A 12,443-nucleotide genomic window follows, 5' to 3' on the forward strand; every position below is an offset into this window, starting at 1 on the left:
CATTGACAGAGCTTTACAATCACAAGCTTTTTTACTGAAGCGTTGATAAGACAGTCGAGCAGTCAGTGGCAAATGAAGCCAGGCTGTGCGGCATGATCTCCAGGGAATGAATGGATTTTCTTCAGCACCGATGAAAGAAACATACACTATAGGAAAACAATGTCCAGCGGGGGACTGCAAAGATCTGTCATCCTGTCAGCGTTTATTCTCCTACGAGCTGTTACTGGATTCTCTGGAGACGGAAGAGCTATATGGTCTAAAAATCCTAATTTTAGTCCGGTAAATGAAAGTCAGCTGTTTCTCTATGACACTTTTCCTAAAAACTTTTTCTGGGGCGTTGGAACTGGAGCATTTCAGGTGGAGGGAAATTGGAAGACAGATGGAAAAGGACCCTCTATATGGGATTATTTCATCCACACACACCTTAAAAATGTCAACAGCATGAATAGTTCCAGTGACAGTTACATTTTTCTGGAAAAAGACCTTTCGGCCCTGGATTTTATAGGCGTTTCTTTTTATCAGTTTTCAATTTCCTGGCCAAGGCTTTTCCCCGATGGAGTAGTATCAGTTGCCAATGCCAAAGGTCTCCAGTACTATAATACTCTTCTCAACGCTCTAGTGCTTAGAAACATCGAACCTATAGTCACTTTATACCATTGGGATTTGCCTTTGGCGCTCCAAGAAAAATATGGGGGGTGGAAAAATGAAACCGTAATAGATATATTCAATGACTATGCCACATACTGCTTCCAGACGTTTGGGGACCGTGTCAAATATTGGATTACAATTCACAACCCATATCTAGTTGCTTGGCATGGGTATGGGACAGGTATCCACGCCCCGGGAGAGAAGGGAAATTTAGCAGCTGTCTACACCGTGGGACACAACCTGATCAAGGTACTGTACAGCTAACTTAATATTATAGCTTCTGAATATACAGAGCAAGAGTATAAAAGAAACTCTAAGAAATGTATCTTCCACTTAAATAACTTTTTATTAAAACTAGCTCAACTAATTTTAATCTAATTCACAAGTTCTCAAATTTCATACTCAGTATGTGTTTTATGTATCTAATCTATTATTAATGTATTAGTCCAATTATCTTCCTTAAATGTTGCATTTTTTAAATTATTTAACTATTTAAAAATCTACAGTTATACATCAGAACATGAGAATAATGAGTTAACTTTCATTCTGTGGAAAACTAGTCCTTTATAAATTTCAACATTGTACCCTTTTCTGACCACATGCAGCCATTTCAGAATTTTATGTTAGGGAATGACCATTTCAAACATGTTTTTGTTGTTAATATTGCTATTCTTAGTGATTCTTAGCAATAAGCTAAGTAAATATCAGCTGACTGATACATATTAACTGCAGGTATTGAAATAAATGTATTTCATCATTTGATTTGTGTTAAATGGCAGGAAAGATGAGATCAGTTGTTCTAGGAGTTACACTTAAATTAGTAATATAAAAACTGGGAAGAATATGCTCTACTAAGTGTTCTAAAGCAATATATTTCAAAAGCTAGAGTGTATTTTGGGAAATGCTGAAGTGATTAAGACAGCCATGAAAATGTAAGCAAAATAATAGCTAATATTTACTGAGTGCTTACTATGGACAACAGACTACATTAAGCACGTTCTATCCATTATTCCTTTTAATCCTCATGATAACCTTATGAACTTGGTCCTATTATTATCCCCAGTTTAAAGATGAGGAAACTGAAGCTTAGCGAGATTAAATAACTTGACCAAGGTCACAGAGTAAAATGAGCAGTTGTGAACATGAAATTTATAAATTATGACATTATTAAACACTGACTGTCCCTACTAAGAAAAGAGCAATCTTTAAGGAATTTTCAAGAGATTTTATCTCACACTGAGGTGAATATCTAGAACCAGGCTTCACTTTATGAGCTAAATAGTTTACTTGTAAGAAATAAATTACTCTGGACACCTGTTAACATTTTGAAAAGGAAAAAAAAATTTATTGAAGTAATTTTATTTTTTAATAATCAAATGTTAAATATATAGAAATAGAAAAATTTATAGGGACACAAAGTTATTCCATGTCTAAATCTGTACATACAAAAATATCTATTAAGCTTTATTTTCTTTTTGAATATCTTCTGGATTATTATACATGTGCATTGTACTATGGTTCAGTCACATCTGCCCTTACAGTTAACAGATTGCGTTGCGATCTCAAGGTTATTTACATATCTTTGAATAGAGTTGTATATAGAACAATTTATTAATGTGTGGATAGACTGTGATTTGACAAACAGACCTCAAAGAGGAGAAAGTTTATAGCTATTAACTATGAAGATTAGGCATATATATTTTAGAAAAATATTCCTTTTATTCAGTTCTTTTAGTTATTAAAACACATGCTGATGTAAATTGAGAAACACCAGATTGTACCAAAAGATGTAAAGTGAAAAATAAAATTTCTCCTTTCCTCTCTACCTAATCTCAGTCTCAAGGAAACTACTGTTAGTAGTATCTTATACAGTCTTATGTAGTTTTCTGTGCAAATGCATGCTCGTGTATGCTTATTTAGACTTTTATATTTAAAAAATGTTCTAAATTGTTGAAAATTTTTCAGTTACCTGGAAAAATGTTAATGATTAGAATTTTCATGAAGACCTGCTGTATAGCACTGGGACCTATATCCAGTCTCTTAGGATGGAGCATGATGGAGGATAATGTGAGAAAAAAGAATGCATATGTGTGTGTGTGTGTGTGTGTGTGTGTGTGTGTGTGTCTGTGTGTGTGTGTGTGTCTGTGTGTCTGTGTGTGATTGGGTCACTTTGCTGTATAGTAGAAAATAGAACACGGTAAACCAGCTATAATGGAAAAAAATAAGTCATTAATAAAAAAAGAATTTTCATGAAGAATATGTTTTAGTGGATAAATTAAAGCCTTGAAAACTGGCTGATAAGAATACATAGGAAAAATCTGTAACTAACAATTAGATAATGCTTCCAAACTTATCCCAGCAAATACTATGTTTTCAAATGCTTTTTTTTCCTCTAATTTGAGATAAACTCTGACTTTAACACAAAATTAGCACTCTCTGATAGTAAGAAATTTTATTATTTTATATTGATGGATTGTATTTTTAAATTATTATGTTTTCCAAGTAGTTTCTTCCACCCCCTTAAAGTTTCTAAATCACTAATCTCCATAAGGAGTATAATGGGTCCCTGAAACCAGTCAGAAAATGAAATATGCCGTATAACCCAATGCCTTATAGCACCAGACAGAAATCTTGCAATAGTTTGGCAGCCTGAGGCGAACTCGATTTTTCTTACTTGTCCCCTTGCTGTCCTTCCTTTAACATAGAAAAGATTAATTCGATATTTTATGTTGCAATGAAGTATTTCTTCCTTATTGTGCCACCTTGTGATCTAGAAGAAGCATTCTTTAGGATTTGTTTTTTGTCCAAGAACATTGGTTGAGTTAAAAAAAAAAAAAGACTGATATAAAACTAAATTCATCGGGGGGTGGTTTATAGACCACTTTATTCCCCAATCCTCAAATATTGAAAAAATTTCACAGTGGCTATTGCAGCCTTTCTAGTTCCAGGATAATGTTGAAGACTCCATCTCAGTCTGAAATGTCCTGGTTTGCAGGAAACCTGAATGGTCTAGCCAGTCCTGAGACTGACCTGGAATCTAGATTCCACTTTATTGCAGATCTGGTGATTACCTTAAAGCAAGGGTAAGTCTCAGGTAAAATTTTGCCATAATCACACCTACTAATGGATGCTTTACTCTGAGTTAGTCACAATATTTAGGATAAAAAGAGGGTTCCTTTTTTTTTTTTTCCTTCACCATCTCTAAGCACTGTAATCATAACTTTAAATATTATCTATAATTTTTCCAACAACTTTGCCAGGTACCTATTGTTATCTCCATTTACAGAGTGATATTTCTACCAAGCATCATGTTACTCCCTGGAATAAAATCCATTAGAGTTTCTCAAAGCTTTAGGGATAAAGTCCCAAGTTTTCACCAATATCTTCAAGACACAGTCCCCAGCCTTCATTGCCTCCTTCCTGGCCATTTTCCTTTCTCCACCACTATTGCACTCCTTGCGCCCCGCACACCATTATAATGAACTGCTAGGACTATCTTGATGTCTCCTGTCCATTTCTTCTTTCAGGTTCACTTCATTTTCTCCTTTGTAAAGGAAAGAGTCCTCTCTCCCAAGTTCAGTTTTTAAAATCCCAGAGACAGACTCCAACCTGTTTGACCTATGCACTCAAGCCTCCAATCAGTAAGCCCCACGTTTTCACATTAGTAAAATCATAAAATCAGTAGTGGTATCTTGTTTTTACTCTATTTTTAAATCGATAAATACATATAACTTAAATGTATAGACTCTGTCCCCACCCCTCCTTAAAATGAAATATCTGAGAGCCTTAGAGTAAACATGCAGAGAGGTCGGGGCACGCATTTACTCATAAGATGGTAACTCATGCAGTTTATTATTCGACTAAATACTGTCAGCTTTCATGAGAGTTTTAACTACTTCATGGTTTTAAATTATCTTTCATAGATAGGTACTGTTTACATAGTACCAGGATTTCTCGGCCTGGGCACTATTGACATATTGGGCCAAATAATTCATTCTTGTGGTGAGCTGTCCTGTGCCTCGTAGAACATTTAGCACCATGCCTGGCCTCTACCCCGTAGGTGACAGTAGCACCCTTGTCCCCAGGGTCACAACAACAAAAATTGTCTCCAGACATTGCCAAATGTTCCCAGATAGGCGAGCAAAATTTCTCCCCTTCCCTCCCTTGAAAACCACTGACTTAAACCCAACTGATTAAAGACATGAAGCATAAAGAACAAGGACTTTGAAATAGAAATCAGTACAAGAGACACAAAATTGCCTCAGGGAGAGTTTCACCAGACCTGTAAGTTGGCATAAGCAAATGCTAACTTAAAGCTTCTCAGGGAGTTCCCACTGTGGCTCAGTGGAAACGAATCTGACTAGTATCCTTGAGGATGCAGGTTCGATCCCTGGCCTTGCTCAGTGGGTTAAGGATTCGGCTTTGCCATGAGCTGTGGTGTAGGTCACAGACGAGATTTGGATCTCATGTTGCTGTGGCCGTGGTGTAGGCTGGTAGCTATAGCTCTAATTCGACCCCTAGCCTGGGAACCTCCATATGTCATGGGTGCAGCTCTACAAAAACAAAAAAGACAAAAAAAAAAAAGCATCTCAGGATATTTCTAGAGAACAAACAATGCTTTAAACAATGTTAAATGAGGAGATAACATTGATGATTGTACCTAGTTTGGTTTTTTTTGCACTTTGGGAATAAAAACTATTCCTACTAGTTTTGTGTTATCTGTAAAACACTTTATTTTTTATTTTTTTTCTTTTTTTAGGACCACAGCCGAGGTATATGGAGGTTCCCAGGCTAGGGGCCTAACCGAAGCTGTAGCCGCCGGCCTACGCCAGAGCCATAGCAACGCCGGATCCAAGCTGCGTCTGTGACCTACACCACAGCTCATGGCAACGCCAGATCCTTAACCCACTGAGTGAAGCCAGGGATCGCACCCATAGCCTCATGGTTCCTAGTCAGATTAGTTTCAGCTGCGCCACGACAGGAACTCCTATTTGTAAAACGCTTTAAAAAGTTATCCTGGAGTTCCCGTCGTGGCACAGTGGTTAACGAATCCGACTAGGAACCATGAAGTTGCGGGTTAAGGATCCGGCGTTGCCGTGAGCTGTGGTGTAGGTTGCACACGCGGCTCGGATCCCGCGTTGCTGTGGCTCTGGCATAGGCTGGTGGCTACAGCTCTGATTGGACCCCTAGCCTGGGAACCTCCATATGCCGCGGGAGCGGCCCAAGAAATAGCAAAAAGACAAAAAAAAAAAGTTACCCTGATATTTCTTTTATGGAGATTTTTATAAACAAAACACTAAACCTACTTTGTGAAAGCTTATATTTTCTTTTAAGTACAAAATTCAAGAATTCAAACAAAATGTTATAGAAGCAATATTTATCCATTTTGATACCATAATATTGTGTTTCACAAAGTTTGCGTATTTTGTGCATCACTTTGTGGTGGCTTTTTTTGCTGGCTTTTTGGTTTATATATCCAAGTACCACAGGCACTATTATTTATTAAGATATTTTTCTTTAAAATATTTATTTTGAAAGGAAATTTTAGGAGTTCCCTTGTGGCCTAGCAGTTAAGGATCTGGTGCAGGTTCAAACCCTGGCCTGGGAATTTCCACATGCCGCAAGTGCGAATAAAAATAAGGGGGAATTTTATATCCTATTACACATGAAAGATCAATATTTTCTAATATCCTTAAAATAAATACGTAAATTGAAAATTAATAAAAAGGTTCATCTTTGTTATGCTCAATGTCATATCCCATACAAAAAGAGATAGATGTACCAGCCTTGGAAAAACACCACTGAATATATAAATTTTAGTCTTCATTTTAGTATGTATTCAGTCCTAAAAGCAACACAGTATGTCATTTAAAGTGTCATAGTGGAGTTCCTGTCGTGGCTCAGTGGTTAACATATCCGACTAGGAACCATGACGTTGCTGGTTTGATCCCTGGCCTTGCTCAGTGGGTTAAGGATCTGCATTGCCACGAGTTGTGGTGTAGGTCGCAGACGCGGCTCAGATCCATGTTGCCGTGGCTCTGGCATAGACTGGCAGCTACAGCTCCAATTAGACCCCTAGCCTGGGAACCTCCATATGCCTCAGGAGCGGCCCAAAAAATGAATGGCAAAAAGACAAAAGTAAATAAATAAATAAAAATAAAGTGTCATAGAATGCTTTTTCTCATGTAGTTAAAATAATTGTAATAATGTAAAAATTTTTATTAAGTGGGAAATGCCAACATTTATGTTTATGTATATTGTTTTAATTATTCATAATTTATCATCTAAATATTTAAATTTGTTTGAAACTTTTCAATACAATCTTCAGTGAAACAGACATATAAAATAAAATATAGGTCAACATCTTCTACATCACACACAAATGATGAAATGATTTTTTAAATTCCTCAGGGGCTCAAGAGATTGCTTAATACTGTGAAAGAGGCTTTCAGGACAAGAAATGTTAGGAAACTCTACTCTAGGTCAAGGCCTCACCAATTTGTTCCTGAGCCTGGACTAAGCCTTGATTTATTCCCTATTTTTCCACCTCTTTGAGGAAATTTGTCTTAGCATTTATTGGCGTCATTCCCTCAGGTCACACAAGGCTGCATATGTATTAGGTATTCAATAAATAATTCAATTGATTATTTTCTATTTAAGGAAGATCTGCCTTGTCCCAGAAAGGATTTAAAATTGCAATTGAATAAAAGTGCACTGCAGACACACACACACACACACACACACACACACACACCCCAACCCAGATTCTGGCATAAACATACAGTCTTTTCAGAACATGCAAATCAGTTGTGTAGATCTGCTTCTACTAAAAATTTTACTTTAAAGCCCATCTCAAAACAAGGTGAAGAATGTTGACGACTCTTAAAGCTAAGTGGTGTGTTTTGAGGGGTTATTATACTCTTCTTTCTATTTTTATGCGTTGTCACAATTTTCACAAAGTAAAAAATATGTAAAACAAGAAAGAATACTTTGTATTTTTAAAGGAAAAGCAAACAATCATCTTTATTATAGTACATTTCTTAAGGCCTCTGTCAAAATTCTTAACCAACATTTAATGCTAAAACTGGAAAAACAGCCGTGAAAAAGCCACCATTCACATGATTTATAGCTAAGCCTTCTTTGGCAACAGATGACTGCAACTGCTTTCTTGAACAAGAAGCCTGCAGTGTTTCACAGGCACATTTAAATAGATTAAAAGTCATTTTTAAACCTCTTTGGCCCAACCCCCACCAATATCTTGAAGACTAAGTATAATATTTTAAAATGGAGTTTCTAGCAGGAACCTTTTTTAGCTTGTCTTGGTTAGAGAGAAGAAAAATCTTCAAGGATCATCTGAAATTTTTTTTTCCATGAAAACAAAAATGAAGGAATTTTTGAAAAACTCCTTTATTAAAGTGGGGTTGCAAGACAATAACATACCAAAATTAATTTTTGCTAAATCTTGTAGGTAAAAACTAGCCCAAGCTTCTCCACCAGTAAGGTTAAAAAAAAAAAAAACCTTACTTGCTACCTTCCACCACTTCCTCTCCAACACCAAAAACAAACAAAACATAACCCAGAAATGGGGAGAATAAGGAACAGAGATTGGTCCTGATTCTTAAAGTAGAGGATTGAGAAAATTATTACAGGTAACTTTTTGACTTTCAATCATACTATTCTTAATAACTATTATTATGAGACGAATAGTTTACTGCAAACCTATTGTAGTGTCAGAAACTGTACTAGGTACTTTCCATATGTTATCTCATTTAATTCTCACATCAACCCTTCCAGGTAGGTATTTAGGGCCACACCCACAGCATATGGAGGCTCCCAGGTTAGGGGTCCAGCTGGAGCTACAGCTGCAAGCCTACACCACAGCCACAGTAACGCTGGATCCGAGCTGTGTCTGCAACCTACACCACAGCTCATGGCAATGCTGGATCCTTAACCCACTGAACAAGGCCAGGGATTGAACCTGAGTCCTCATGTATACTAGTCAGGTTCGTTAACCACTGAGCCATCACAGGAACTCCCAGGTAGATATTCTTATAGGCATTTTACAGTTGATGGAACTGAAACTCAGAGAAATTTGCCTGCGGTTGCACAGCTGTACAGGTGTTTTTTTACTCATAATAAGTATCAGACCCAAAATTTAAATTTCATCTGTCTGAATCCAAGCTAGCAATTTTTATCGACATGAATCAGCTACCTAACCTCAGTGAAAAAGAACAATTTGCAGCCTAGAACCCCATGGCAGCCACTTTTGTTGATGCTAACTCAATTGATATTTGACTTCATTTTGCCTATTTAAAGACCAAAGCAGAGAGTTCCCTTGTGGTGTAGTGGGTTAAGGATCTGGCATTGCCACTGCAATAGCTCATATTGCTGCTGTGGTGAGGATTTGATCCCTGGCCTGGGAATTTCCACATGCCACAGGTTGACAAAAAAAAAAAAAGGCCAAAACAATCTATCTACATGATTTCTTTGTCCACAAAATCTATGAATAATTTATCCCTAGCTCATACACTAACCATGAGGTTTTCCATTTATCTCCATAATTTTAAATTGTATTTGCTCAAAACTTTAGTGTCCCAGAGTTCCCTTGTGGCTCAGAGGGTTAAGGATCCAACATTGTCACTTCTGTGACACAGGTTCGATCCCTGTCCCAGGAACTTTCGTATGCTGTGAGCACAGCAAAACAAAACAAAACAACAACAACAAAAAAAAAACCACTTAAAAAAAAAACCCTACTTTGTCTCATTAAAGTGCTCTTAAATTACATACACGTGCTTTTGGCAATACCATCTAAAGTTTTAAAATGTGGAGTTCCCAACGTGGCTCAGGGGAAATGAACCTGACTAGTATCCATGAGGACTCAGGTTCAATCCCTGGCCTTGCTCAGTGGGTTAAGGATCCAGTGCTGCCATGAGCTGTGGTGTAGGTTCCAGACCCAGTGTTGCTGTGGCTGTGGTTGTGGCTGTGGCTGTGGTGTAGGCCAGCAGCTACAGCTCCAAATCTACCCCTAGCCTGGAAACCTCCATATGCGGTAGGTGTGACCCCTAGAAAGACAATCAATCAAACAGTTTTAAAATGTTAACATATTTATTCATTTAATTATTTGATGCCTAGAACCTATATTCTAATCCCCAACTCATCTTCATGATGACCTAAGATACTTCTACACCTTCATGTAGGATGGAGTTCCTTCATGGTTCAGTGGGTTAAGGATCCAGCACTGTTCCTGCTATAGCTCTGCTTATAGCTGTGGTGTAGGTTTGATCTCTGGCCTAGGAATTTCTGCCTGCCATGAGTGTGGCCTAAAATTTTTTAAAAAATTTTTACATGTAGGACATAATGATCAAGTGAGTTAAAACCAGTATTTTTACAGGTGATTCTAACCAAATTTGGGGGGGAAAAAACCAACTTTTGGATAAGAATTGCCAAAGACAATTTCAATAACCAGAACACCAGCGTTACACAGAAGAGTCATGTAAAAAACTATTTGTAGAGGACAGTTGGTATTCTAAAATCTTCACGAGAGCAGTATTTACCCTTTCTAATCATTAAGTAGAAAAAGTTATGCTTCAGTGAATGATTAACAAGTTTAAATAAACATAATTATAAATGTTCAGAAAATAACATTGTGATCATATTTAAACAGCTTGATTTGATATGAACACTCTCATACATGGAAAATTAGGCCCAACTGGAGATCAGAAAATATTCTAAGTAATGGAAACAGTTCTAGATATGAACTGAAACTTTACACTAGCTTATAATACACATATCATTTAATTGCATATAAAAAATCCTACTGAGAAAACTCAACATTAGAAAATAGTCTATGTTAAAAGAAAAAGGAGTAAATAAAATTGAACGCTAACAATGATTCTGTTGCTGAAGAGTGGTAGGGATGCTGAGAATAGATTAGAACCTTCTAACTTACTAACTAGTAAAGAGTGAATCACAGAAGTGATTAAAGTGATTCCTGGGTGATGGAGCAGTGCTACTTGAAGATTGTTTGGGGGTGTTTTGAGGCTGGCGAAAACCAGGATCTTTTAGTGTTTGGAGGACTCCATTGGGCTAGTTCTTTATACTATCATATCTTGAACAGAGATTATGTGTCTGAGTCTTAAAAAAAGGCTGGGTTAACTGTTAAATCTGTTTTTCCAAGTTAATTGTGTGTGTATTGTATGCCTCCTTTTACCTTTGAATATCAACATATTATTCTGGAGTAAAAAGAAAAAAAACATTCAATATAAAATGAAATCCAGAATAACTGAATTTTTAAGTTTTTTTTTTTTCCTTTGATATTTTTGGAAATTTGGAGAAAGCAAAATGATAGCACAAAGCTATTGAATCCACCGACAGAAACCATCTGTTTCAACCAATTCTCTGACATTCTATTTTATTTTATTTTATTTTATTTGTCTTTTTTTTTTTTTTTTTTTTGCTATTTCTTGGGCCGCTCCCACGGCATATGGAGGTTCCCAGGCTAGTGGTCGAATCGGAGCTGTAGCCACCGGTCTACGCCAGAGCCACAGCAACGCGGGATCCGAGCCGCGTCTGCAACCTACACCACAGCTCACGGCAACGCCGGATCGTTAACCCACTGAGCAAGGCCAGGGACCGAACCCACAACCTCATGGTTCCTAGTCGGATTCGTTAACCACTGAGCCACGACGGGAACTCCTGACATTTTAAAATTTCAAAAACAATGCGTTTTCACTGCAAAACATTCAAACAATATAGAAAAACATAAAGTTAAAAATGAAAGGTCTCTTTTCTTCTAATCCCATGCCCCAAAAGTAACAACTGCTAGCGGTTTGTTCAATATCCAAATATTTTTCTACGTACATATAAGTATGTACATATATTCGTATTTTATACATACTTTGAGTCATGTAAGTACATTAAGCTATAATTATTTCTGATTAGTTGAAATGTTAAAGTATACTGGTTTTCTTCTACCTATTTCTGTACTTCTCTCTCTTATTGGGGGTCATAGGTCATCTGAAGGCAGGAACCATCTTGTTAATATTTGTTCTAAACGCCTAACCAAGGTGCCTTGTATTTGTTAAATAAGTGTTTGGAGACCTATATTTAAGCAATTAATCAACATAAGTGAATGAAGAGTGACAAAAAGGATAAAATAATAGCCATAGGTTGAAAGAAAGAGATAAGTAAAAATGATTTCTCTAAACTTGCTTTTGCTGATATGTATAATTTCTATAAGGGGAAAAAAATTAGGAGGACAGAGGTAATGCTGATGAATTCCCTGCTTGACTGGGGACTGAGGTGGTGCCCCAGTGAGTGAGGCTGGACGAAGGGCAATCAAAACCATGACTCTCAGATTGCCTCTTAGCATGTTCCTAGCACCCACACACTGTCACATGGCTTTCTCAGTGTACTGGCCTTTGTTTTTTGTTTTTTTTTTTTTGTCTTTTTGTCTTTTTGCCATTTCTGGGGCCGCTCCTGCAGCATATGGAGGTTCCCAGGCTAGGGGTCAAATCTGAGCTGTAGCCGCTGGCCTACACCAGAGCCACAGCAACGTGGGATCTGAGCCCCCTCTGCAATCTACACCACAGCTCATGGCAACGCTGGATCCTAACCCACTGAGCAAGCCCAGGGATCGAGCCCGAAACCTCATGGTTCCTAGTCGGATTCCTTAACCACTGAGCCACGACGGAAACTCCTGCCCTTGTTTTTTGTGCCATGTCTCTTACATGTCCCTTGCGTTTGCACAGCCTGTTCAGTCACCTTTGGTCTCAGATGTAAAAGCATGCTTTAAA

The 12,443-nt window shown here is 37.4% G+C and overlaps 1 protein-coding gene across 1 annotated transcript in view; it reads left to right on the plus strand.

Annotated features, from left to right (window-relative positions):
- Positions 1–72: 72 nt before the first annotated feature.
- KLB (klotho beta) overlaps positions 73–12,443 on the plus strand; it is a 35,502-nt gene continuing 23,131 nt past the window's right edge. The window contains 1 exon segment of the mRNA XM_047798463.1: positions 73–897. Coding sequence (XP_047654419.1) covers positions 73–897 — 825 coding nt within the window.

This window comes from Phacochoerus africanus, chromosome 10 (assembly GCF_016906955.1).
Source record: "Phacochoerus africanus isolate WHEZ1 chromosome 10, ROS_Pafr_v1, whole genome shotgun sequence".
Taxonomy (NCBI): Eukaryota; Metazoa; Chordata; class Mammalia; order Artiodactyla; family Suidae; genus Phacochoerus; species Phacochoerus africanus.